The sequence below is a fragment of the Miscanthus floridulus genome, chromosome 4 (assembly GCF_019320115.1).
Source record: "Miscanthus floridulus cultivar M001 chromosome 4, ASM1932011v1, whole genome shotgun sequence".
NCBI classification, from domain to species: Eukaryota; Viridiplantae; Streptophyta; class Magnoliopsida; order Poales; family Poaceae; genus Miscanthus; species Miscanthus floridulus.
Genome location: NC_089583.1, coordinates 11,124,547 through 11,149,366, shown reverse-complemented (window position 1 = coordinate 11,149,366; position 24,820 = coordinate 11,124,547). Strand labels below are relative to the sequence as shown.

Sequence of the window (24,820 nt, the reverse complement as noted above, 5' to 3'; positions counted from 1 at the left end):
TTAGAACGAGGGAAGTATTAAATAGCAGGACAATTGGTTTCGAAAACTGACGATGCCTATTTGCAGGTTTGACGATAAATCTCTCTAGACATTTACTTTTTGTGGGTTTGGGTAACTTGTAAAATTAATAAGTCTATTACGTTGCAGTTAACCGTGCCGCAGCACTTTTCACGCAATGAACCAGATACCCTTGTTTGCCGTACGTCTTGGATTCTTTTTCGTACGTCATGGATTCTTCTGCATAGATACCTGTTCGCTTTGTTGAAAAGATAAACTAAAAAGTATTGAGAGAATAACACTATTTCTTCGCTAAAAAAGTACTGACTCATAAGACAATACAAACTTTGTTGCCACTTGAGCAAAAAAGACGGGCATAAAAAATGAATGCCTAAGAATAACACTGTTTCTTCGCTGAAAAAGTACTGACTCATAAGAGAATACAAACTTTGTTGCCACTTGAGCAAAAAAGACGGGCATAAGCACAACGGGTCAAACTCACTGCCGCACAGCAATGGCATCAGTAGAAACAGACTAATGCCTGAAATAACAGTCATATTATTATTATTAATAATCATAATATAAACGGGCACTCATCTTACAAAATATATAATCATATCTATCAATAATAAATGTGCATCCATCTTACAAAACGATCTTGAAGGGATCATAATATAATATGTACCCGTACAATTTTGACAAAAACAATGTGGATTAATATATGCAAGGTGGAGAAAAAAATTCAGAATCAAACATAAAAAAATGTTATAGCCAGGCAAAAATTATCTAACTATAAGGGCATTCCGAAAAGGCTAAGTCAGAAATATACGCCTTGCCAATGCATGTTGCTGCTGGACACGACAGAACTTCGTTGGCACTTGGCAATGGCAATCTATGCACGTCCTTTTTGAGGAAGTCAATCTATGAGATCCTTTTAACCAGAAACTATCCAACAATCAGTTTTGTCCTGAGTTCCATCATCAATCAAAATGGCAACACGATAGCATCCCCGTGGATCACTGTATTTAAGTGGAAATGGTTGATTGCAGAAAAGCAAGACGATTCTTAGTTAGAGAGATCTTCTCGTCTGCCTCGGACGCTTTTTCACGAACACCACGAACAATATCTTCAGGAGCCTTTTCTACAAACTGGACCACAAAAGAAGTATACATCATTAAAAGGGGAAAGATGTACCTTGAACCGTATAAATATCTCAGTGAACCAAGCAGAATTAGGCACATACACTGGGGGAATTGAGGCGGGCTACAAGAGCATCATACTCCAATTGCATCTTAGAGAGGCGCTTGGAGAGCCGCTTAACCTCTTCAGACACATCAACCATATCAGCCAAAGGAAGATAGGCCTCCAAACCCTCATCCGCAACAATGTGAACCGACTGGTTTGCATCACCTGCCAATTTAGGATACAGATAGTTGTTGGCAAACTGCAGAAAGAAAGGATACGTCTGAACACACACAAAGGACGCACCTGGTGCTGATTCAGTAAAATTTACATTCTGAACGTCAAGCTTTGAAAGTAAAGCTAGGACCTGCTTCTCCTTCTGCAGGCATAAAATTCCAAGTTGTTATGAAAAAGAAGGGAACATTAAAAAGAATGATTAAAGGTTTTTTCGTGAGACTAGAGGTATATGACACAAAATAGGTATACTGTGAAAATACATTCTGTGTTGAACCTAGTGACACTTATTGGACAAATATTGATATTTTTGTATAAACTTGGTCAAAGTTAAAATAGTTTGACTCGGTACTATGCTATTGCATCCTTTTCTGGACGGAGGGAGTTGCATCTTTGAAGGGTTTCCACACTATCGAGATGCAGGGAAGCTGACAAAAGCGTGAGCTTGTCCAAACTTAGAACTAAACGGATTTTTTTCTGTAGCAACATTGATTTGGGTATTGATGTATATAAAAAAAAAATATTCATTGCTCCTGCTATCAAAATATACGTCTGCTTCAAACTCCTTGAAAAAACACACCATCTGCTTCAAACTCCTTGAAAAAACACACCATCAAAAAGATCATGCAATTAACTGTCAAGCAAAATGGACATGCAAACTTACCGATACATATTCCAGGACATCTGCAGTAGCAACAACAGAAGCTGATATCCGTTTAGCTGGCTCAACAGAATATTCTGCTCGAACATTTCTGATTCCTCTTATCTGTCATCATATTGGCAGTCAAATAAAATGGCTACCATGAACTGTAGCATCTCTCAAAGTGAGATTGTAAAACTCAAGTGCAAAGTTTTACCAATGATTGCAAATTCTGGAACCTTTTGATGGACCTCAAATCCTTAGGAAGGCCAGTGGTAGGCCAGGGAGTAACCATAAGTGCTTGTTTTCTGTATGGAAATGCCTGAAATAAGAACAATAATAATATTCTACTGATGATGCTGATGAGGGGCGTGATAGATTTATTGAAGTAATAATCAACAGTTATGTGCCGATACCTGCCATAATTCTTCAGTGACGAATGGCATGAAGGGATGCAATAACTTCAGTATGTTTTCAAACACATACACCAGAACGCCCTGGGCTGTAGCAGCAGCGAACTTGTCACTTGAGTGGTAAAGCCGTGTTTTGCTAGCTTCAATATACCTGAATGGCAATTAATTGATGAATTCTTAGTATACAAAAAATGAAGCTTAATTCCCTTGGTTGTAGTTGAAATCCAAGATTTATCAAAGAAAACAACAATTCAAGAACAGTGGCATGGTAGATCTTATGTTATTCTAGTCAAAAGCTAAACCTTTCTGTTCATTCCTAAAGAGCAGCAACATGAGATGCACAAAGCACTGAAAGGATTCTACATGCACAAAAATAACCAAGACTATGATGTTAATAACTAGGAAAAGGGAATCCAGAGATGGGCAGAGGCCCTTGTATCAAACCACATATAAGGTTTAGTACATGGATTACTATCAGCTCCTGGTTTCTACCGTGCAATGCAGACGAAAGTTAGCAAAATTTAGTTCCCTCTATCCTCATCATTGCCAAACAAGATTCATTAGATACACCATGAAACATATTTTGATAGTGCATTTATTTGAATATTGTATACGTTCATGCATTTTTCTATAAACTTGGTCAAAGTTAGACAAGTTTGACTTAGGACAAAACTTGTACGACTTACAATTTGATAGTTCTCATCAATAGGCACCGATGGAACCAGAAAACTTGTTGGAGCATGTCCATGTAATAAGAAATGTACACCAATGGAAATAATATGAAGCTCCCTTTTTTACAGGGAAGTGACGTTCTTTTTCCCAGATCCCTCTATCCTCATCATTGTCAATGAGCTAAAAGTACTACACTATTAGATCAAGCCATGAATATCGAATGGTTCTAAGAAATCTAGTTCATTATAGGGTTTTCCATAATCTTACCAATCAGCAAAATCCCCCCAGAAGAAATCATATATTTCTCTAGCAGCATCTCCAAAGAAAAACTTGTCATAGCTTCTGCTGACCTTATCAATGAGTTCATGTAGTCCTGTAACCTGGATTATAGTTTATTCTTGTCATCAACAAATTACACAAGACCAAATAATATAACATATTAACGGACTTACCACCCAGCATTCTGGCAATGGCAATTTCTGGAGTGATGCTTCTGAGTCGAACTGGACAAAGAGATGCAAATGTATTAGCAACAGTTTAAAACCTAAAACACAAATTTAGTGAATGTATCATGTGCAATTTGAAGTTCAGTGAGCAACCTTATTTGTTAACAAGACATCCCATGCGGAGACATCACTTTTATCAGGCAAATTCTGCAACAAAAATTTGCCTGCGTTCCACAGCTTGTTTGTGAAAGCCTTATTTGATGTCAACCTTTCTGTAGAGAGATTGAGGTCCTGAAGTAAAAAAGGTGTATTAACAACAGACATTTAATTGCGCAACAAATAACAAAATAAGAAATACTGTATGCAAAACAAACCTGGCCTGCAGTGCCCAAAGATAGTGTAAATCTCAAAGCATCTGTCCCGTAATCTTTGATGGTATCTAGGGGATCAATGACATTCCCCAATGTCTTCGACATTTTTCGACCCTGGGAAGCACATTGTAATTTAGCATCTCAGATGAATGTTAAAGCTAGGACCATATCAAACAGATTTCACAAGGGCCTACCCAATTGATCTAACATGTTCATCAGGATAAATTAGATAATGAGAATTTCTGCCCCAACATGTAAAAGATTTTTTGCTTTACGACCTGAAATCTGTGATGAAGATATAACAAGTGACCAGCTGCTATGGAGCATCTACAGCCTACAAGTAGAAAAAATATGAGGCCCACACAAAAATGCATCCCTTGTAAAGTTGTACCCTTTCGATGGATCCTAAGAGGTGGGCAGCATGTGGCAAACAGGCAATGGTCGCAGCAAATAGTAGATCCTAGTAATAGGGTAATGATATCATTTAGGGGTCATTTAGTTTGAGGAACCACCCATCCTACATGAGGTGGTGTATCATGAGTTCATCCCATGAAATTTGGTGGAATGACTCCATTCCTTGTGGTTATACTAATTATTAGCTTGCGATAGGTGAGGTGGTGGTGGATCAATCCATTCCGTTCTACAAACTAAACAAAAAAGTGAGTGAGAAGACAATGGACCACTCCATTCCTCAAATCAAACATGTCACTAAGATGGTTCCAAAAAATACCTATGCCTTTTTAATAATCTTACTGATTTAGAAGTTTGATCATGTTGCTTTTGCACCACAAGAAAAGGTTAGCCTTGATTATTGGTCCCTGAAAACAACAAAACATTCATTGTGCCTCATCTCACCTCAGCGTCCCGGATAAGACCATGAAGATAGACATAAGAAAATGGTACTGATCCTGTAAACTCAATTCCCATCATGACCATTCGTGCAACCCAGAAGAACAAAATGTCATGGCTGTGAAGGAAAGAGTTAGGCATCAATGTAAAGAACAGAAACTTGGCACAAGTATTAACCCACTGAAAGAAGAAAAGGTAAATCAAACTGTTGCCAAAACTAATATACCCTGTCTCCAGAACAGTTGAAGGATAAAAATGCTTATAATCCTCCTTGGAAAGATCAGGCCAACCAAGCGTGCTGAAAGGCCACAGAGCACTGCAGGACAATAGCAACTATTGAAATAACAGAAACTATAGTAGTTTTTATTTTGTCAGGTAAAAAAATCGGCATGGAGCCAACTATGGAATTATATTTCAACAGAAAAGAAGGGGCAGGTGAACCACCAAAATACAAGCAAAAGCAAAAGATCAGAGAAAAGGGGGCAAAACGCAGTGTTCAAGTGGCCAGCAAAAGGAGCAGGCCACAAAGGCACAGAGAATCTAAGAACATTGAACTTTAGTACTTCATGTAAGAAGTATTTCTAAAAAGGGATAGGTGCAAGGCCAGTACCAACCTACAAAGTAGGGCTGTCAAAGAAGCTCGAGGCTCACAAGCTACTCGAACTCGACTCGTCAAATGCTCATTTCGAGCTCAGGTCAACTAAGAAATGAGCTAACCTCGATCTTCTACCAGGCTGACAAGCTTTTAATGAGTAGCTCGATTAGGCTTGTGCCTGCATTTTCTCTGGCTAGTCTGTTCCCTGCCTATCTTGTTTCCATGCACCGAAGAGTCTTTTGGCCCAAGGACCAACTACAACCCAAGCAAACCAACAAATTCCATCATCCCAAGAGTCTGAGAGAACCTTGCGATGCCACTCCCCATGTTGACCTCATCACAACCGAGGCCTGAGTGGCGAGGAAGCACCAAATCTTCCCCTTCATCTCCTCCACTCCTTGTCTGACAGTTACCTTTGTCATCTCCCCCTTTGCCGACGATGTACCAGACTGCCATGCACACTCCCTAGAATCATCATGACTCATGACTATTTTCTTTTCCTCTTGCTCCTTTCTTCTCGATTTGTACATTGGAGCAGATCTTGAATTTTGATTGTTGTCTTTTTCAAGCTCTAATGATTCCTTTGAGAACTCCTCACTCCTCTTCTGCGCAGCTTCAGTGAACCGAGCTTGACCTTTGTTCAAGCCGAGCTCAAGCTGGACTATAAGCTCAGCCACTACGGGCGTGCTCGAGCTTGACTACATAGTGTGATGAGCTCGACCCTGCGACCCTGGGCTCAATCGAGCTTGGTTTGTTGACAGCCCTGATACAAGGCAGGGCTAAACGAACTTAGCATCTTGCAGGTGAGGCTCCCACCTTTTAGATCAGTAATCATACAGATAAGCTCCATGTCGATCATTTACATACTGCAGAGAAAGGAGAAAAGGTGTACTCCACAGTGCAAGTAGTTCAAAATATGCAGGTCATGAAACATTTACTGTTATTCAAGGAAAACCCAAAACAAATCTTTAAACATTTACAAGAAACGTGTTTATAAAGCTGATGCTTAGTCCCAAAAATAGAACTTCTAGTTTTATTTAGTGAATTCAAACAACTTTCCCAATCAAAGTAAAAATTCTTGCACCCCCCCCCCCCCCCCCCCCCCCCCAACCAACCAACCAAAAAAATACAAATAAAAAATGTAATCAGGCAATAAACCAATACATAACACAGAAAAATAATTGGGACCACAAATTTCGCAGAGGAAGACAGACCTTGAGAACCAAGTATCAAGAACATCAGGGTCTTGATATATTTCAACTGATTTTCCATATTTTTCCTGAGCTTTTGCAAGTGCCTCCTCTTCGGTTCTAGCAACAATATAGTCTTCTTCACATTTCTTTCCAACCATATACCAAACTGGTATACGATGACCCCACCACAATTGTCTACTTATACACCAATCCTTTATGTTTGTTAGCCAATGATTATATATCTGCAGAAGAAGCACACCAAAAAAGCAAAGGGCAATAGTTTCTGTAAAAATACATTCAACAGCCCTGATTTTGCAAGTTCACAATCATACAAGCAGATAACCCTCTCCCTCTCTCTAAAGAGTAAAGTGCATTCATGCAGTACCTTCTCAAATCTCTCCGGAAGAATGGTTAATTGCCCATTTTCAACAGCATGGAGAGCCTTTTCAGCCAATGGCTCCATCGTAACAAACCATTGCTTACTAATCAAAGGCTCAATTACCTAGGATCAAACAGAAGTAGGTCCATCAAACCCTATGGAAAATATCAACAACAAAAAATATCACTAAGAACAGGAAAGGGATCACACTTCACCACCCCGTTGAGACCTAGGGACTCGAAGTGTATAAGGTTCTTTCTTTACTGCCAAGTTAGTCTCAACAAGGTCAGACCACAACTTTTCTCGGGCCTCAAATCGATCCATACCACTGAAAAAAGGAGAAGAAAGAAAGTTAGTACCAGAAACATGTGGCACACAAATCCATAGAAAGGATTTCTGCAAAAATATAGCACTTCCTTTTCCACATGCATCAGAATGAACTAATTACAGCTTTTGTACAAAAGGTCAAAGCCACAAATAGGGTGCCTCACTCTCTCAAACTTTCTAGAATACAAAGTCCTGTAGGTTATGTTAAGCAGGTCCTTATTTAGTTGTTTCAGTGCCATTAAATTGAAGGTGTATTAAAACTATATGACAGAGAAGCATATATGGTCTTCAAAAAAAACATATATGGGTCTATAAGTAGCCAAAATTCAGTGTCTTTGTAAATGACGCGGCATGAATATAAAGAGGAAATTGCACAGAAAAATCGCGAACTAACAAAAAAAATCACAGATAAGAGAACTATAGTTCTGTTCACCTGAGTTTGGAGAGAGATTAATACATACCTGTATATTCCAGCAACATCATTTAGCGTACCATCTTTGTTCATAACATTAAGAATTGGCAGCCCAAGCTTTCGAGCAATATGATAATCATTATGATCATGTCCAGGGCTAATCTTCAGCACCCCAGTCCCAAATTCTGGATCAACATACTGTAAATCATAGAATCAGTAGTTACATTTAACAGGAATCATGCAACTCATAGAAGACAAGAAAGGGCACTTCTAAAGAAATTATTTATCTCTTAATACCCGAGGAAGGCCACAGTACCTCCATTAAGCACTCTTTTCTATCTCTAGATCTATTTGACTGGATTTCCCAACATAACATTGGAATTGGGCATTCAGAACTCCAACACAGATGATAGTAAGCATGAAGCCATGAACTATACAAAGCATGCAGATTACTAAACAAGAACATATAAGGATGAAGCATTTATATAAAGCATGCAAACGAGCAGACCAAACAAAGAGGCAAAGACTTCATGCAGAGTTGCAGACTTCATCCAAACTAGGAATGGAATGATCAGCAATTCAGCATTTCAGCATAAGTCAAAACTTAGCTACAGAACCAGTGAAGTAGAAACCACCAGTAGCACTTTCTTGACTTCAAATAACAGCAATGCATAAAATAAGAGAACAATGGAACCATGTTAATGAGTTGTTTTTGGCATCTTGTGTTGCTATATTTGATTCATGTTGCGATGCCCTTTGTGAAATTGCTTCAAACATAAAGGACATTCAGTTTCGTGCTTACCCGGTCAGCAATAATAGGGACATGTCTCCCACATGTCAACGGTACAATAGCCAATTTGCCAACATATTGGGCATAACGTTTATCCTGTATTGCCAATTGACATACTAGAGGTAAGATTTCTACTAAACTAGCTGTTTGAGAAATAAATAACTTGACATAGTTATAACAGAATGTAAGAAAACGTTACTGCACAACACTGGAGAACTCATACCTCTGGGTTAACAGCAATTGCAACATCACCAAATAGAGTTTCTGGTCTTGTGGTCGCAATAGTCATAAAATCATCCCTGCGCCAAGTATAAACGAAATATTTGTAAGCAATTTTCATCAATATACAGTGTCAATAATGTCGCTTGATTTCTCATATTACAAGATATAAAAGGTTAATTGTACAACATGCAGAGTCATTATCCAGAAAATTAAAATTTGAATATTACATGATTGAAACAAGAATCTGGTGGCAAACGAACTCAATAATGAAATGTCCATTGACAATCAAATAATGAAATGTCTCAATGCAATATAGACGGTATAGTGAAAAGTACCTGGTTCCACCAGCAACACGGTACTTGATGAAGTACAAATTTCCAGGTTCTTCAGAGTATTCTACTTCCTGATTAGAAAAAACCATGTCAGAATCAAATCTTGAGTTTCCACATGCAGAACCATGATGATGTGCTGAGGCTTTGCAGCCTTCTGTGTACTGTTATCGAATTTCCTTTTGTTTGAGTTTGCGCTAAATATCACAGGTATATGTTTAACTAATTGAAAAGAAGGCAAACATTTTCACATACTAAATCAGATACTGCAGTTTGCAGGTTAGGAGACCAGTTGACCAAATAAGATCCTGTGAATGAAAAAAACATATATATATTAATCAATATTTATATAAGTGATTAAGGTAAAACTAGTGCACCGCTCAAGATAAAATCACATGATTCAAATCAAAAGAATAAGCATTCCCAAATTTCTATCCAACAAGAGCCCTGCTTGCCAAAAGAAGAATAGAAATACTAAGCATGACCATCCTCAACATGACACCCAAGCATAAAATCAGGGACCACAGGTGACACTTAAGATAATGCAGGTACAGTACAAACTGCCAATAGCATGTCTTTTATCAGATTAATGCATGTTTATTACGTTGCAAGGAACAAATGGTTCCTTCTTTCCATTGAGTTTCCATTTGGTGGAGATAGTTGCTCTGAACTTTCAGTCAACAAATATGACCATCATGTGACAATGTTTAGACTGGATATGGATGCTGTAAAGTTCAAAATAGCTGTAAGACCTCACACATGACACATAAGCCACTTTCTGTAAAAAGCACCAATGCTAGTGATATGCAGTAACAAATCATTTTAGGATGCAAATTTCAGGGAATCTGGATGTAGCTCCTCCTTCTTCTGAACACGAGAAATAGAAGAATATTTATGCTCTCTAGTACAGAGCATGTCAATATAGACAAGAAGAAATAATGACTGAGGAAATAATGTAGTTATAGTGGGGGCTGGGATTAAGGGCAGAGAAGAGGCTAGCCGGGGGTCTCTGCACATGGCCAAGCAAGAAGACAGCTTTTCCTTCTTAATCCTAGCTTGATTCAATAAGAGATGTGTTGGCCATATTTATAGCCAGGCATAGTACAAGATGCTAACAGACTCAACCCTATCTCTAACTGACCTTATCCCTAACTTAATCTAATCTCTTAACAAGCCTAATCCAAATAATCAAACTAATCTCCTTGTTGCACGCCCTCAAACACCCTGACAGTAGTACAACAGAAGAACATAACAACAACAACAACAACAACAAAGCCTTTAAGTCCCAAACAAGTTGGGGTAGGCTAGAGTTGAAACCCAACAGAAACAATCAAGGTTCAGGCACGTGAATAGCTATCTTCCAAGCACTCCTATCTAAGGCTAAGTCTTTGGGTATATTCCATCCTTTCAAGTCTCCTTTTATTGCCTCTACCCAAGTCAACTTCGGTCTTCCTCTGCCTCTCTTCACGTTACTATCCTGACTTAGGATTCCACTACGCACCAGTGCATCTGGAGGTCTCCGTTGCACATGTCCAAACCATCTCAATCGGTGTTGGACAAGCTTTTCTTCAATTGGCGCTACCCCTAATCTCTCACGTATATCATCGTTCCGAACTCGATCCCTTCTTGTATGACCGCAAATCCAACGCAACATACGCATTTCCGCGACACTTAGCTGTTGAATATGTCGTCTTTTCGTAGGCCAACATTCTGCACCATACAACATAGCAGGTCTAATCGCCGTCCTATAAAACTTGCCTTTTAGCTTCTGTGGTACCCTTTTGTCACATAGGACACCAGACGCTTGCCGCCACTTCATCCACCCTGCTTTGATTCTATGGCTAACATCTTCATCAATATCCCCGTCCCTCTGTAACATTGATCCTAAATATCGAAAGGTATCCTTCCTAGGCACTACTTGACCTTCCAAACTAACATCTTCCTCCTCCCGAGTAGTAGTGCCGAAGTCACATCTCATATACTCAGTTTTAGTTCTACTAAGTCTAAAACCTTTGGACTCCAAAGTCTCCCGCCATAACTCCAGTTTCTGATTCACTCATGTCCGGCTTTCATCAACTAGCACTACATCGTCCGCGAAAAGCATACACCAAGGGATGTCCCCTTGTATGTCCCTTGTGACCTCATCCATCACTAAAGCAAACAAATAAGGGCTCAAAGCTGACCCTTGATGTAGTCCTATCCTAATCGGGAAGTCATCCGTGTCTCCATCACTTGTTCGAACTCTAGTCACAACATTGTTGTACATGTCCTTAATGAGCCCGACGTACTTCGTTGGGACTTTATGTTTGTCCAAAGTCCACCACATAACATTCCTTGGTATTTTATCATAAGCCTTCTCCAAGTCAATAAAAACCATGTGTAGGTCCTTCTTCTTCTCCCTATACCGCTCCATAACTTGTCTTATTAAGAAAATGGCTTCCATGGTTGACCTTCCGGGCATGAAACCAAATTGGTTCATAGAGACCCGCGTTATTGCTCTCAAGCGATGCTCGATAACTCTTTCCCATAGCTTCATAGTATGGCTCATCAACTTAATTCCCCGGTAATTTGTACAACTTTGAATATCCCCTTTATTCTTGTAGATCGGTACCAATATACTTCTCCTCCACTCATCAGGCATCTTGTTCGATCGAAAAATATGGTTGAACAGCTTGGTTGAACAGAAGAACATAAGGAAAAAAAAAAAGCAACGGCTTGTTTGGCTGCACTCCAATCCATTCCAACCCACGTGGATTGGGGTGGATTGAAGTGCAGTCAAACAAGCACTAAGTGGAATCTTGTGCCTCATCTCTGTGCTTTGTCTATTAAGTAATTAAAATCCTTAACTTTTCGAAAAAAAAAGGAAAAATAGTAGTTGAAATATGAAAAAAAAATCTACAAGATATGATCTTCAGAATGCTCCTTTACGGTACATCATTGGCCAACAATGTTTTGTGATGCTTCTGTAGCTGTACAGCAGATTCCTCATCAACTCAAACTAGAATTGGCATATTACTCTCACTTCACTGTGCATAGCCTATTTAGTGCATCCCACATGGCTTGTGTCCATTGGAGGCAGAAGCCCAGACACTGTTATTGGGAGCCAAGTTGGCTGCTGCACTGAGCCTACCAGATGATCAAATTCCTCGCTGACAATGAGGTGGTGGCTGCAGTTACTCAACATAAGTCTTTGCGCCACAACCAGGGACATTGGTCTTCATGACAAATCCTTGCTGAAATTTGCAGGAATCACTCTAGAGATGCAACACTCAGTCATCAATATTAGGAGGGAAACAAACAACGTCACTGATAAACTCGCTAAGCAGGCAAGACAAGCAAACCATTCCAAGTCCTTGTCTGTAATCCTGTGATACACTAGTGCATTATCAATGTAAGGTGCAAAGGGCACAGGAAAACATTCAATGGATAATGTGTTGCCCCAAGCACTTGTAATGTGCTTTATTTAAGTATTATAAGTAATGAAAATACTTAAGTTTTCAAAAAAGAGGAAAATATAGTAATTGAAAAAAAAAGTATACTACAGTCAACACAAATATCTGCTCAAGATCATGCACACACACACACACACACACACACACACACACACACACTCTTTTGTAGTAGGACAGCTATAATAAATTATTCTACCTTGATATATAAGCCCTTTATCATGGAGTCTAACGAATGCTTCAACAACTGCACCTGCAAAATAGAACCACCAATGCATTAATTGTACAGAACTACAGATAACCATCTCACCAACACTCAGCTTTTTTTCAAATATGTATAAGAGCTGTGTATCATTGTACTAATAGATAGGACAGTCCTGTGCACTGTCCCTAAGGGCGAAAAAAAATGCGAGGAAAAGGAAACAGACCCCTAGATTAACAGAACCCCACAGAAAGGAGTAAACACAACAAATCCAGGAAAACCTAAGTATGTCAAAGGATCCCTAACTCTTTTGGTCCAACACTCAACCTACCAACACTGTAGTCTTTAAATCATACAATGACAATAAAGCCTTTCAATGCTTCTTCTGCAAAATCTAGGTCAAAGCAAGGTCCAACAAATCGATGATCAACATTCATTTGGTCATCCACTTGGTAATGATTAACTGATTATACAGCCTAACCAGCCCCACTATGCAGCCTGAATAGCAATCAAACAGTTACATGCGGAAACACTTGTTCCTTGTGTATAACATAGTAAAGCTTCTTTTAGAACACTGCGAAAGTCTACCAGTGCCCAATGTCCATAATCACACAAGGAAACTTCAGATCTAGATGATAGAAAAGAAGGTCATAGTACTGTCAGTAGTTAGCCTAGTGTTCATGTTTTTCCAGTTACCTACTATAGCTATTTACTATTCATTGTCATGTAATTTTTCTGTTTCCTTGGCAACCAAGTTGATCATGGTGCCTTGGTAACCAAGTAGGAATCATAGCATCTGCTTTATGCAGTTAGAATATGCTAAGGAGTAGGTACACCACTTGCTTATATATGCAGTGGTTAGCATCTTTTGTATCTAAGTTGTTATTGCAATTCAATACAATCCAAGCGGCATGCTGGCCAAGCTGCCTTCTGGCAGCCCCAATTCGCCAACAATTGGCATCAGAGCCCGGGGTTGAGAGAAAGGGAGAGGCATGGTCACCTCCGCAGAGAGAGCAGCAGCCGCCACCGCCGCCGAGCAGCGTGCGCAGCGTCTGGCCGCGGCAGAGGCCGCAGCCGCGCAGGCGCAGCAGGCCGCAGCAGCAGCAGCTCGGAACGCGGCCGCCACGGCCACGGCTCTGCGTCGAGAGTTGGTGGAGGAGGATCCGCCGCGCGATCGCCGCCCGCCTCCGCGGAGGAGCCCGGAGCGCGAGCGCAGGCAGACGCGGTCGCCCGATCGGGATCAGGATCGCCGCCGCGGACGGGCCAGGGGCCGCTCGCCGGTGATCCAGACCGTGTACAAGGATTCTGGCTCGAGCTCCACCTGGCCGATGCTCACCAAGTCCAATTACCATGAGTGGGCCTCGATCATGAAGCTGAAGCTCCAGGCGCGGCAACTCTGGGACGCGATCGAGTACCAGGACCTGCCGTACCATGAGGACAGGCGCACGGTGGAGGCGATCATCGCCGCCGTGCCGCAGGAGATGCAGATGCCGCTGTCCGAGAAGGGATCGGCCAAGGAGGCCTGGGACTCCATAGCCGCCGCGCGGATCGGCGTCGATCTGGTGCGCCGCGCCACGCTCTAGCGACTCCGCAGCGACTGGGAGAAGCTCGCCTTCCGTCCGGGTGAGCAGATCGAGGACTTCACCCTTCGCTTGATGGCCCTGAAGCAGCAGCTTCTTCTCCACGGCGACAACGACATCGATGAAGAGCGCGCGGTGGAGAGGCTCCTGCACGCCGTGCCGCCGAAGTACGCCCAGCTCCGGATCGCCATCGAGACGCTTCTCGACTTCCAGGACCTCACCATCGAGGAGGTGTCTGGGCGTTTGAAGACGGTGGACGACATGGAGGCGCTGGCCGCGGAACCGGCCGCCATCGGTGGTCTGCTGCTGACAAGGGAGCAGTGGCGTGCCAAGGAGAAGGAGGTGGCTGCCGCTTCCGCGTCAGGCAAGGAACCGCGACACCGTCCACGCGGCGGCAAGAAGCAGCGCGGGAAGGGCAATCGCGGCGGAGGAGACAGAGGCGGTGGCGACGATCGCGGGGCGGACGAAGACACCTGCCTCAACTGTGGTGATCGCGGCCACTGGGCGCGCGACTGCCGCCAGCCGCGCCGTGGTGGTGGTGACCGTGGCGGCTGCGGTGGCAACCAACGCGGAGGAGGCAACCGCGTTGGAGGTGATCGAGGTGGACGGCGCGGTGGTGGGCGTGGCAGGTGCTGCGCACGTCGCAGAGGCGGAGGACGATGATGGTGCTCTGTTCCTCGCCCACGGACTTCCTCGAGCTCGACGAGAAGACCGAAAGTCCGTCTGCTCCAAGGCCACGGCCTCCCTCGACATCAACGAGCCGCGTGCGCGTGTCTTCCTCAACACCAGCGCCAACGAGGAGGCGCTCGACGGCTGGTACCTCGACAGCGGGGCCACGCATCACATGACCGGCCGCCGGGAGCTCTTCGTCCGAGCTCGACACCACGACAGCGCGGCACGGTGCGTTTCGGCTACTCGTCTCGAGTGGAGATCAAGGGGACCGGCTCCATCGTCTTCCAGGCCAAGAACGGGGAGCAGCAGCGTCCTCCATGGCGTCTTCTACATCCCAGCGCTCCAGAACTCGATCATGAGTTTGGGGCAGCTCGACGAAGGAGGCTCCAGAGTGGAGATTGAACATGGAGTGCTCCGAATCTGGGACCGGCGTGGTCGTCTTCTCGCCAAGGTACATCACGGGACCAGTCGGCTGTACATCCTGCACTTGGAGGCCGCGTAGCCGGTGTGTCTTGCCGCCAGGAAGGAGGACGAGTCATGGAGGTGGCATGAGCGCTACGGGCATCTCAGCTTCGAGGCGCTACACCAGCTCGGCAAGCAGGAGATGGTGAGGGGGATGCCGGTGATCAAGCATGCGGAGCAAGTCTGCGACACCTGCGTCACCACCAAGCTCCGCCGCAAGCCGTTTCCGCAGCAGGCGCAGTACCGCGCGCAGGCGCCCCTGGACCTCGTCCACGGCGACTTGTGCGGGCCGGTGACGCCGGCGACGCCAGGAGGGCGCCGCTACTTCTTGCTGATGGTGAACGACGCCACCCGCTTCATGTGGGCGGTGCTTCTGCCGACCAAGGATGCTGCTGCGGATGCCGTGAAGCGGGTGAAGGCCGAAGCAGAGAAGGAGACCGGCCGTGAGCTCAAGGTGCTGCGGACCGACAATGGAGGAGAGTTCACCGTCGGCGAGCTGGCGCAGTACTTCGCCGCCGAAGGAGTCAAGCGGCACTACTCTGCACCACACTCACCGCAGCAGAACGGTGTGGTGGAGCGGCGCAATCAGACGGTCGTGACGACCGCACGCACGCTCCTGAAGCAGAGGTCCATGCCGGCCAAATTCTGGGGGGAGGCGGTGATGACGGCGGTGCATCTGCTCAACCGCGCGCCGACGAGAAGCTTGCAAGGCAAGACCCCCTATGAGGCCTGGCACGGACGAGCGCCGGCGGTGAGCTATCTGCGTACATTCGGCTACGTCGCCTACACAAGGGAGCTCGGGCAGCTGCGCAAGCTCGACGACCGCGGCAAGGCTGGGGTCTTCATCAGCTACGCCGAGGGCGCCAAGGCCTACCGGGTCCTCGATCCGGCGACAGGACGCGTCAAGGTGAGCCGCGACGTGGTGTTTGATGAAGGGCGCGGCTGGGATTGGTCCAATTCAGCCGCCGGGACGTCTGCTTCCGCCTCCAGCGACTTCGACATCGAGTTCTGGGGAGTCGACGCAGACGGAGCTCCGCCGCGCACGCCGTCACCAGCTCCAGGGGAGCACGATCCACCGGCCTCCTCTGCTTCACCAGCAGCGGAGACCGAGCAGGCGGACCCAGTTGAGTTCGCGTCACCGCTCGAGGACGGCGACGATCGCCTTGACGCTTCCTACGACGGCGAGCAGCTGCGGTACTGTACCATGCCCAACATCGTTGGGGACGCGCCCACACCGTCCACCGGCTTCACGTCTCTTCGCCGAGCTTCACCTCACGCACGCCGGCGAGCCGGCCAACTTCGCGGAGGCTGAAGGCGATCCTGCCTGGCAGGCCGCCATGGAGCAGGAGATCAAGGCGGTTGAGCAGAACCGCACGTGGGAGCTTATGGAGCTTCCTCCCGGTCACCGGCCCATCACTCTGAAGTGGGTCTACAAGCTCAAGAAGGACGAGCGGGGCGTGGTGACCAAGTACAAGGCGCGCTTGGTGGCGCGGGGTTTCGTCCAGCAGGAAGGGATCGACTTCGACGACGCGTTTGCTCCCGTGGTGCGCATGGAATCCGTCCGAGTCCTCCTCGCGCTGGCGGCCCAAGAAGGATGGCGCGTCCACCACATGGACGTCAAATCAGCCTTCCTCAACGGCGACCTCAAGGAGGAGGTGTACGTGAAGCAGCCGCCTGGCTTCACCGTCGCCGGGAAGGAGAAGATGGTGTACCGTCTGCGCACGGCTTTGTATGGCCTACGGCAGGCTCCGCGAGCTTGGAACGCCAAGCTGGACACCACCCTCAAGGAGATGGGTTTCCAGCAAAGCGACCATGAAGCTGCGATGTACAGGCGAGGAACAGGGGAGGAGCTGCTGCTGATCGGCGTCTATGTTGACGACTTGATCATCACCGGTGCGAGCACTCAAGCCATAGAAGGTTTCAAGGCTCAGATGAAGATTTTCGACATGAGCAACCTCGGCCTCCTATCCTTCTACCTGGGGGTTGAAGTACACCAAGATTCAGCTGGGATCACTCTGAGGCAAACCCATTATGCCAAGAGGATCCTTGAGCTAGGAGGTATGGATGCCTGCAACCCTGCCCATACACCAATGGAGGAGCGGCTGAGGTTGAGCAGGCAGAGCACGGCTGCAGAAGTTGATCCTACCCAATACAGAAGATTGGTGGGCAGCCTGCGCTACTTGGTCCACACAAGACCTGACTTAGCCTTCTCAGTAGGCTTTGTCAGTCGATTCATGGAGAGGCCGACTGCAGAGCACCAAGCTGCCATCAAGCGCATCCTGAGATATGTGGCTGGTACTCTGGAGTTTGGCCTTCACTACACTAAGGCTCCAGGGAGAGCAAGGTTTGTTGGGTACTGCGACAGTGACTTGGCTAGGGACATTGACACCAGCAAGAGCACTAGTGGCACTCTGTTCTTTCTAGGAAGCAATCTTGTGTGCTGGCAGTCAGTGAAGCAGAAGGTGGTGGCTCTATCTAGTTGTGAAGCTGAGTACATTGCCACTACCACAGCTGCAACACAAGCTATTTGGCTATCCAGGCTGCTAGCAGACCTCCTTGGAAGGAATGTGGAAGTGGTCGAACTGAAGGTTGATAGCAAGTCTGCACTTGCTCTAGCTAAGAATCCAGTCTTTCATGAGCGCAGTAAGCACATCAGAATCAAGTATCACTTCATCAGAAACTGCTTGGAAGATGGAAGTATCAGGGCTGATCACATATCCACCACTGATCAGCTGGCTGACATTCTAACCAAGCCTCTTGGAAGATCAAAATTTGAAGAGATGAGGGGAAGAATTGGGCTCAAGCACATCACTTCCAAGGACCACAAGGCTAAAGGGGAGAATTGTCAGTAGTTAGCCTAGTGTTCATGTTTTTCCAGTTACCTACTATAGCTATTTACTATTCACTGTCATGTAATTTTTCTATTTCCTTGGCAACCAAGTTGATCATGGTGCCTTGGTAACCAAGTAGGAATCATAGCATCTGCTTTATGCAGTTAGAATATGCTAAGGAGTAGGTACATCCACTTGCTTATATATGCAGTGGTTAGCATCTTTTGTATCTAAGTTGTTATTGCAATTCAATACAATCCAAGCGGCCTGCTGGCCAAGCTGCCTTCTGGCAGCCCCAATTCGCCAACAAGTACTTTATTCCCATTCATGAAAGAAAGAAGAAAAGGCATGGTAGGGAGTAAAGGAATACCCCACACCATCACGGTCCTGACTATATGCAAGTAACACAACAACACAATGGATGCATCATGCAACCAGTTGCCTCATCACTATGATAATTTCTTATTTCAGTAGAAGATAGGCAGCAAACAACTATAGATATGAAATCCTTTAAATCAGGAAACAAGCTAGTAGCTTTCAGCTAACTTAATAACACATTAATATGGAGAAACTAAATACAAACAGCACCACCAGCAACACTTACGGCTCAATTGTTCATCAAGAGTGAAACGTTCACGACTCCAATCACAAGATGCACCCAGTCGCCTAATCTGATTAGTGATAGTGCCCCCATATCTGAAAGGAAAACAGTTTTTAGAATGAGAACACATTGGTTTTGTAGACAATCCATCTTTAAAAAGAGTCAAAGCCCTTATCCATGAAAGTTCTTACGAAACTAATGAAACAATCCTAATAATTGGTCTAAAAATAATTAAAAATAGCTGTTAATTGATCTAAAACGGAATAATTGGAAATCCTGATGTTATGTATTATTTTAAGAAACCCAACATAATTTGTGACTTGAGAGGTAGAGAGAGAGAGAGAGAGAGAGAGAGAGAGAGAGAGAGAGAGATGAGTAAACAACCAGAAGTAATTGAAGGTAAGGGTTGCTCCAGATCAGCAGCGCCAGTAGTTTTATGTTGCACATAATAAAGAAGTCACAAATTGGTCTAGATTAAAAGAAAAAAGACTTACTTCTCTTTCCACTCCCAAACTTTTTTGGTGAACTCCTCTCGTGTCATATCTGTCCTCTTGACACCTTCAGCGGCCAGCATCTTTTCCACAACCAACTGAAACATAAATGCAAAAAGGTTAAAAGGGAAAATATTCATTGAACGCAAATTGAGTTTCTATCAAACATGCGACAAGATCAACAGACCTGAGTCGCAATCCCAGCATGATCAGTGCCAGGTATCCAGAGTGCAGGTCTTCCTTTCATTCGGAAATATCTAACCATTATATCCTGAGTCACTTAAAGAAATGCAGATTCTTTTAGTAAGAAAAATGGCATAGAGCCAAACAAAAATGGAAGGAAGCAAAATTGAGGTTTATCAGTTTGCATAGTACATGATGCTACAAGGATGTTTTTATACACAGATTATATAGGATTCTAAAGTAAATCAATGAACTTAAACAGGTTGACTATTACATGACAGTTGACAGCACTTGTAGAGATTAGCATTAAACAGACTTCATAAATCGCTAACGCTTAATAAAGCTAATATTGACTAGTGTTCACTTTCTTATTATATAGTATCTGTAACTCATTTCATAGTCCATTGAAAGAAATCAGTTTGCAGAGCAGTTGAAGATAGCAACAGATTCACCCCAAATGAGCATGCATATATGCTCATCTTAGTAGAATCCCCCCATTTGAAATTACAAGAATAGTAAGGTGTGGGCACAAGAATTAAGGAGGGGTATGAAATAAAGAGTATGAAAGAAGAAAATGACCAAGCTACCCCTATTTAATACCTTGGAAAGCATGAGGGGGAATATCAGAATAGTTAGTGAGTACACACAGGTGAGAGGAGGTAATAAAGGGAACAAAGGTAAAACATCAGTAGGTTCATATGTTAGCCTTATAGTTTATACCTTAAAGGAAAGTGGAGAAACAGCGAAAGCTGGAGTATATCAAAGGTGTAACAAATGAGTGATCTGCTGATAAGGTGATATGTTGCTAGTCTTAAGATGAATTGTTAAGCCAAATCAGATTATATTTAGTCAACAGAATGAGTACAATAGCATTAGAATTTAATCATCCAACCTCAAGGGTGACAAACATAGCATGGCCCATATGTAGTGATCCGGTAACATTTGGTGGTGGCATCGGGATGACAAATGGATCTCCTCCACGGTCAAAGTTAGGCTTAAAGAATCCTTGAGATTCCCACCTAATAGAACATCATGTATAAGGAAAGTTTGTTGAAGCACATAAACAACTGTAATGTGTTACACCATGAACTCATACTTGACTGAAGAAGTATAGGCAACTAGCAAACATCAAAATCATAAATGTTTGTGGAGCAATGTTCAAATACTATTTCCTTTTCCTTCTAAAGAAAAAACAGGTTATGCTTCCATCAAAAGTATATTGATTAATTTTTTGGCTATCCTAAGCTACATGTCTCCAAAGCACCAACTAACATCAGTGCAGCAGAAATTAGGTTCAAGAATATAATGCTCTCATGCAAGCTATTAGCTATCAGTGTACCAATGCTGGTTAACTAAGAAGATGCATTGCCAATCCACAAATATGAAAAAAAATCGAATGTCTCTAGCCCTCTATGCTGAAAGCTGGGAACAAGTGGCAATGCACTGCGACACGAGGACTTCAATGAAATCCATATGCCTACTAACTTCCCTCTCTACCACAGCTCATGGGGCCACAATAAGAAATGGACAAGCGAGCACCCAAATTGTCTGTCCAAACCACTAACAAGCGATATAAGTACGCATTGATCCACTTTCAAAATTGAAGGGTAACTGCTAAAACAACATGGTGAGAGGATCTGTACGGGTGCTCATAAACGAAACCAAAAACGAAAGAGCGAGCAAAAATTGCTCAGAGGCACGCGGACTTACCACTTGTAAATCCGCTCCTCGTTGGCGAAGTCGAACGACTTTGCGACCTCCGGGGAGGTGAACACATCCGTCTCTGAGGCAATCGCTGCAACGGAGCGGAGCAGACCCAAGCAATCCAGTTAGCTGACGAGCCATTCTCGGCACAGAATTAATTACTAACAAGCTAGACGAGCCAGCAGCCGCTACCTGCGCAGAACCTGCGAGCGGCGCGGCGCGGGGCCCACGACGGGCGGCGGCAGGCGGCGGCGGCGGCGGCGGAGAGGAGGAGCGGGTTGAGGCGGCGGAGGCAGGCGGAGGAGGAGCAGGAGAGGAGCGCGGAGGACGGGCGCGCGAGCGCCATTGGCGCGGCCTCGCTGGAGATAAACCCTAGTGAGCGCGCAGGAGGGGACCGGATGTCGAGAGAGGGAGCCAGGAGGGAGGGGTTTGGATTCGGGATAACGCGGGACGGCGGGAGGTGCTGGGGCAGAGCTGGGCCGTCTTGTGGCTTTCCTTCCCCGCTCGGGGAACGTTGAATACCGTTACCAAACAAAAATGCTACCGCGACTCGAAGGGTATTCTTGACTCCGCGGAGACGGAGGCACACGCTTTTTGTTTGTTTTCGTGCCTTTTGTTTGGCCTTAAATTACAGAGTAAAATGTAGGAGCGGTTACATTTCTTAGTGTAGAACTTTCAAAATTTTATTTTTAAGGTTCTAAAATTTTCATTAATCTAGGTCCAAATGAGCTCCGGCCAATTCACATGTTCGTCTCTAATGTTCCATCTCCATGCTTTAGCTTTTCTCTAATTCCATCTCCATACTCTCTCCCTCCACTTTCAAGCTAATGTGATATCATGTCAGAATCATCAACTCATTATCCCTAACCCATGGCTTCATCCACATCAAAGGCCATGACATCGTCAGCAATGGTGATGACAAGACCAACGCTAGTGGGTTAAGAATGATGGTTATGCCATTAAGTTCCTACAGCGTTATGGCATGTGTTGTCATGTAAATTATATCGAGTTTTTTTTTATCTCTAATAATAAAAAAGCAAAATTTCAGCCTCTTTTTTCGTCTGGGTTTTTTTCGTCTGGCCCATTCGTTAGCCCAACTGTTCGGCCCACTCCCTCCATCTCGCTACAGCACCGTCGCTCGCCCTGTCTTCACCCCGTCCGCCTTCGGTCTTTCCCGTCACTGACCCGACAATTCTCTCGCCGCGCGCTGCCTCTACGCCGCCTCCCGCGCCATTGCCGGTTAGCCTTCGCCGCGCGGCCGCACCCGGCAAGGCCCCAGCCCGACGCGCCTCCCCGCTGGCCCCGCCGCCCTGACGAGCGCCGCCGCCTCGGTCGGTCCTGCCCTGACGCGTGCCGCCGCCCCGTCCAGATCCGCCATGCCCGTCGCGCGAGCCTCTTCCTCTGGGCGCGTCCGCCATGGCCGGCCCTGAGCCCAGGCCGCTCGAGCTCCGGTGGCAGGCTGTGAGCCCTGCCCGCGCGAGCCCGGCCGCGCCCCACGCGTCGAACCCGACGCGCCGTGGCTCTGCGCCAGCCACGCGCTCGCCGGCTCGCCCTCGGCCGTCGGCCCACTCTGGCCCTCCCTGTCCCAAGCTCCTAGCTCGAGCCCCTCGGCCGTGGCAAGGTGAGGACACCAGGGTCAGATCCATTATTCAGAGTAAAAAATTAAAGATTTCATTTTCTAATTTCCTTCTGTTGAGATTGGGAGCAATCTGCAGCTAGCACTTGTGGAATCACGTGACGCGGGTGGCGGCAACGGCTGCATAGCAGCACAGAGCCTTGATGCGGAGCAGAGGAGGACGTTCGGCGTCCGTCAGTGGCGGGCTGGGGCCTCAGTGAGCTGGGCAGCTAGAGGCGTGGCGAGCCAGGACTGTTGCGTGCGGCGACCGATGGGTAGCGGCGGCAGGAATTTTGCGCTTCAGTAATCCTCTATCCCACTTTAACTTCAGGAATTTTGCGCTTCAAATTTGCACTAGGCAGGAATTTTGCGCTTCAGGAATTTTGCGCTTTAGTGCAGGAATTTTGCGCTTCAAGAATTTTGCAGCAGGAATAATGCTAAGTTTAAATTTGTCAATTAATGTCGGAAGTCCCGGCACTTGGGTCGAAACTCGCGACGTCGTCAGCTGGCACAAATGTCAGCAGTTCTGACGCCTACATGAACTACAAAAGCAGTGCCAAATTTAACTTTACGGATAAATAATCTTACAACCCCACTTTCTTGTGGTTTGGTGAAGATGTTGGGTCACTCCCTTGACTGCCGTAATGCCTCCAAACCGTAGATCGAGTTCAAACCTTAAAATAAAGTTCAAGAGAGAGGCAAACAAATACAAGTAATCTCTAGCAATCACAACAACAAGCACACAAGATACAAGGATTTATCTCGAGGTTCGGCAACCCCACAAAGGAGCTCCTACAGTCCTCGTTGTTGAGGTGACCACAAAGGTCAGAGTCTATTTTACCTCCTTACCTCTCTCAAAGCGACCACAAAAGTCACTTGAGCTTTCCACTAAGAAATCAAAGGGTAATACAAACTTCCCAAGGCTCTTCCATAAGATGGAAGCTCTTGGGCAACGCCTAGCCGGCTAGGGGCAAAGCCCCAAGAGTAATAGACGCAAAACCAACCGGCTTGATGAAGAAATCAAGTGCTCAAGCTTGTCCAAAGTGATTCTCTCACTTAATCCACCCTCCTTTCACTCAAAACCCTAAGGGAATCGAAGATTGGAGCAAAGGAGGGAGGAGAGGGGTGCCTTTGTTGCTTGGGAGCTGTTGGAACAAAGTTGGGTCAGCTGTGAATGAGTCCGTAATGATTAGAAGTGAAGATAGAGGCTATTTATACTCTAAGTAGAAATCTAACCATTCAGATCTACGTCGGAAGTTCCGACGTAGATCTCAGGACTTCCGACGTTAACAGAAAACACTGTTCACACGAGGTCAGAAGTCTGCACATGCAAGTCAATGTCGGAACTCCCGACAAACGTTGGGACTTCCGACGTGCGCAGACAGCCAACCAACCAGCAATACTTCAGGTGTTGGGACTTCCGACATGGGTCGGGACTTCCGACGAGCGCATACAACCGGGCAGTAGAACCACAGGTGTCGGGATTTCTAACTTGGGTTGGGACTTCCGACTGTCGGGAGTTCCGACTCACGTCGGGACTTTCGACGCCCACCGTCACCGTGCAGGCTAAGTGACTGGGCGTCAGGACTTCTGGCATGAGTCAGTGACTTTCGATGGTCGGGAGTTCCGGCTTACGTCGGGGCTTTCGACACCGACAATTCACAGAAAAATAATCTATGTGCTCGTGGAGTGCTAGAGTGTCTCTCTTTTGATTTTATTTTTATGCTTGAGCACTCTATCTTCCTCAGACCAACTAAGTTTGCATCCCTCTTTATAGTGCGGCGGATCCTAAACTCAAAAACAAAAATAAAACATTTGAAGAGCGTTTTGAGTTCGTCCTGCCTTTACAACTTCAAGATTTGAGGGATACCATTTCATCTTTATCAACTCTTTGAATCTTTCACGGGACTAATAGCTGCGACATATCTCATTAAGATCACATTAGTCTCTAATTTGGATGTCATCAATACACCAAAACC

The 24,820-nt window shown here is 45.3% G+C and overlaps 1 protein-coding gene across 3 annotated transcripts; it reads right to left on the bottom strand.

Moving 5' to 3' along the window:
* Positions 1 to 595: 595 nt before the first annotated feature.
* Positions 596 to 21,717, bottom strand: LOC136549409 (valine--tRNA ligase, chloroplastic/mitochondrial 2-like). Of its 3 annotated transcripts, none has more exons than XM_066540651.1 (27): positions 21,419 to 21,715; positions 21,233 to 21,317; positions 20,415 to 20,541; positions 19,528 to 19,610; positions 19,343 to 19,441; positions 18,852 to 18,943; positions 12,700 to 12,753; positions 9,307 to 9,359; positions 9,058 to 9,125; positions 8,724 to 8,799; positions 8,513 to 8,596; positions 7,760 to 7,908; positions 7,182 to 7,299; positions 6,978 to 7,094; positions 6,614 to 6,834; positions 5,031 to 5,120; positions 4,811 to 4,922; positions 3,959 to 4,069; positions 3,738 to 3,875; positions 3,591 to 3,641; positions 3,406 to 3,518; positions 2,470 to 2,617; positions 2,271 to 2,375; positions 2,078 to 2,179; positions 1,486 to 1,558; positions 1,241 to 1,407; positions 596 to 1,145 (listed from the first exon to the last, which is right to left on the bottom strand). In XM_066540651.1, the coding sequence occupies exons 1-27, from the start codon at positions 21,570 to 21,572 to the stop codon at positions 1,023 to 1,025; spliced, it is 2,913 nt and encodes a 970-aa protein (XP_066396748.1). In that variant the 5' UTR covers positions 21,573 to 21,715; the 3' UTR covers positions 596 to 1,022. The 3 variants fall into 3 exon arrangements, with proteins under 3 accessions (XP_066396748.1, XP_066396750.1, XP_066396751.1); XM_066540653.1 differs by having other exon boundaries at positions 19,343 to 19,437; positions 19,527 to 19,610; positions 21,419 to 21,714; XM_066540654.1 differs by lacking the exons at positions 596 to 1,145; positions 1,241 to 1,407; positions 1,486 to 1,558 and having other exon boundaries at positions 2,271 to 2,361; positions 21,419 to 21,717.
* Between the last annotated feature and the right edge of the window lie 3,103 nt (positions 21,718 to 24,820).

Excerpts from the sequence above, each read along its gene's own strand:
- LOC136549409 (XM_066540651.1), bottom strand. The coding sequence starts at position 21,572 with ATGGCGCTCGCGCGCCCGTCCTCCGCGCTCCTCTCCTGCTCCTCCTCC. Across the intron at positions 2,376-2,469 it reads TCACTGAAGAATTATGGCAG|GCATTTCCATACAGAAAACA; the intron begins GTATCGGCACAT and ends TTCTTATTTCAG. Across the intron at positions 1,408-1,485 it reads TTTTACTGAATCAGCACCAG|GTGATGCAAACCAGTCGGTT; the intron begins GTGCGTCCTTTG and ends CTAAATTGGCAG.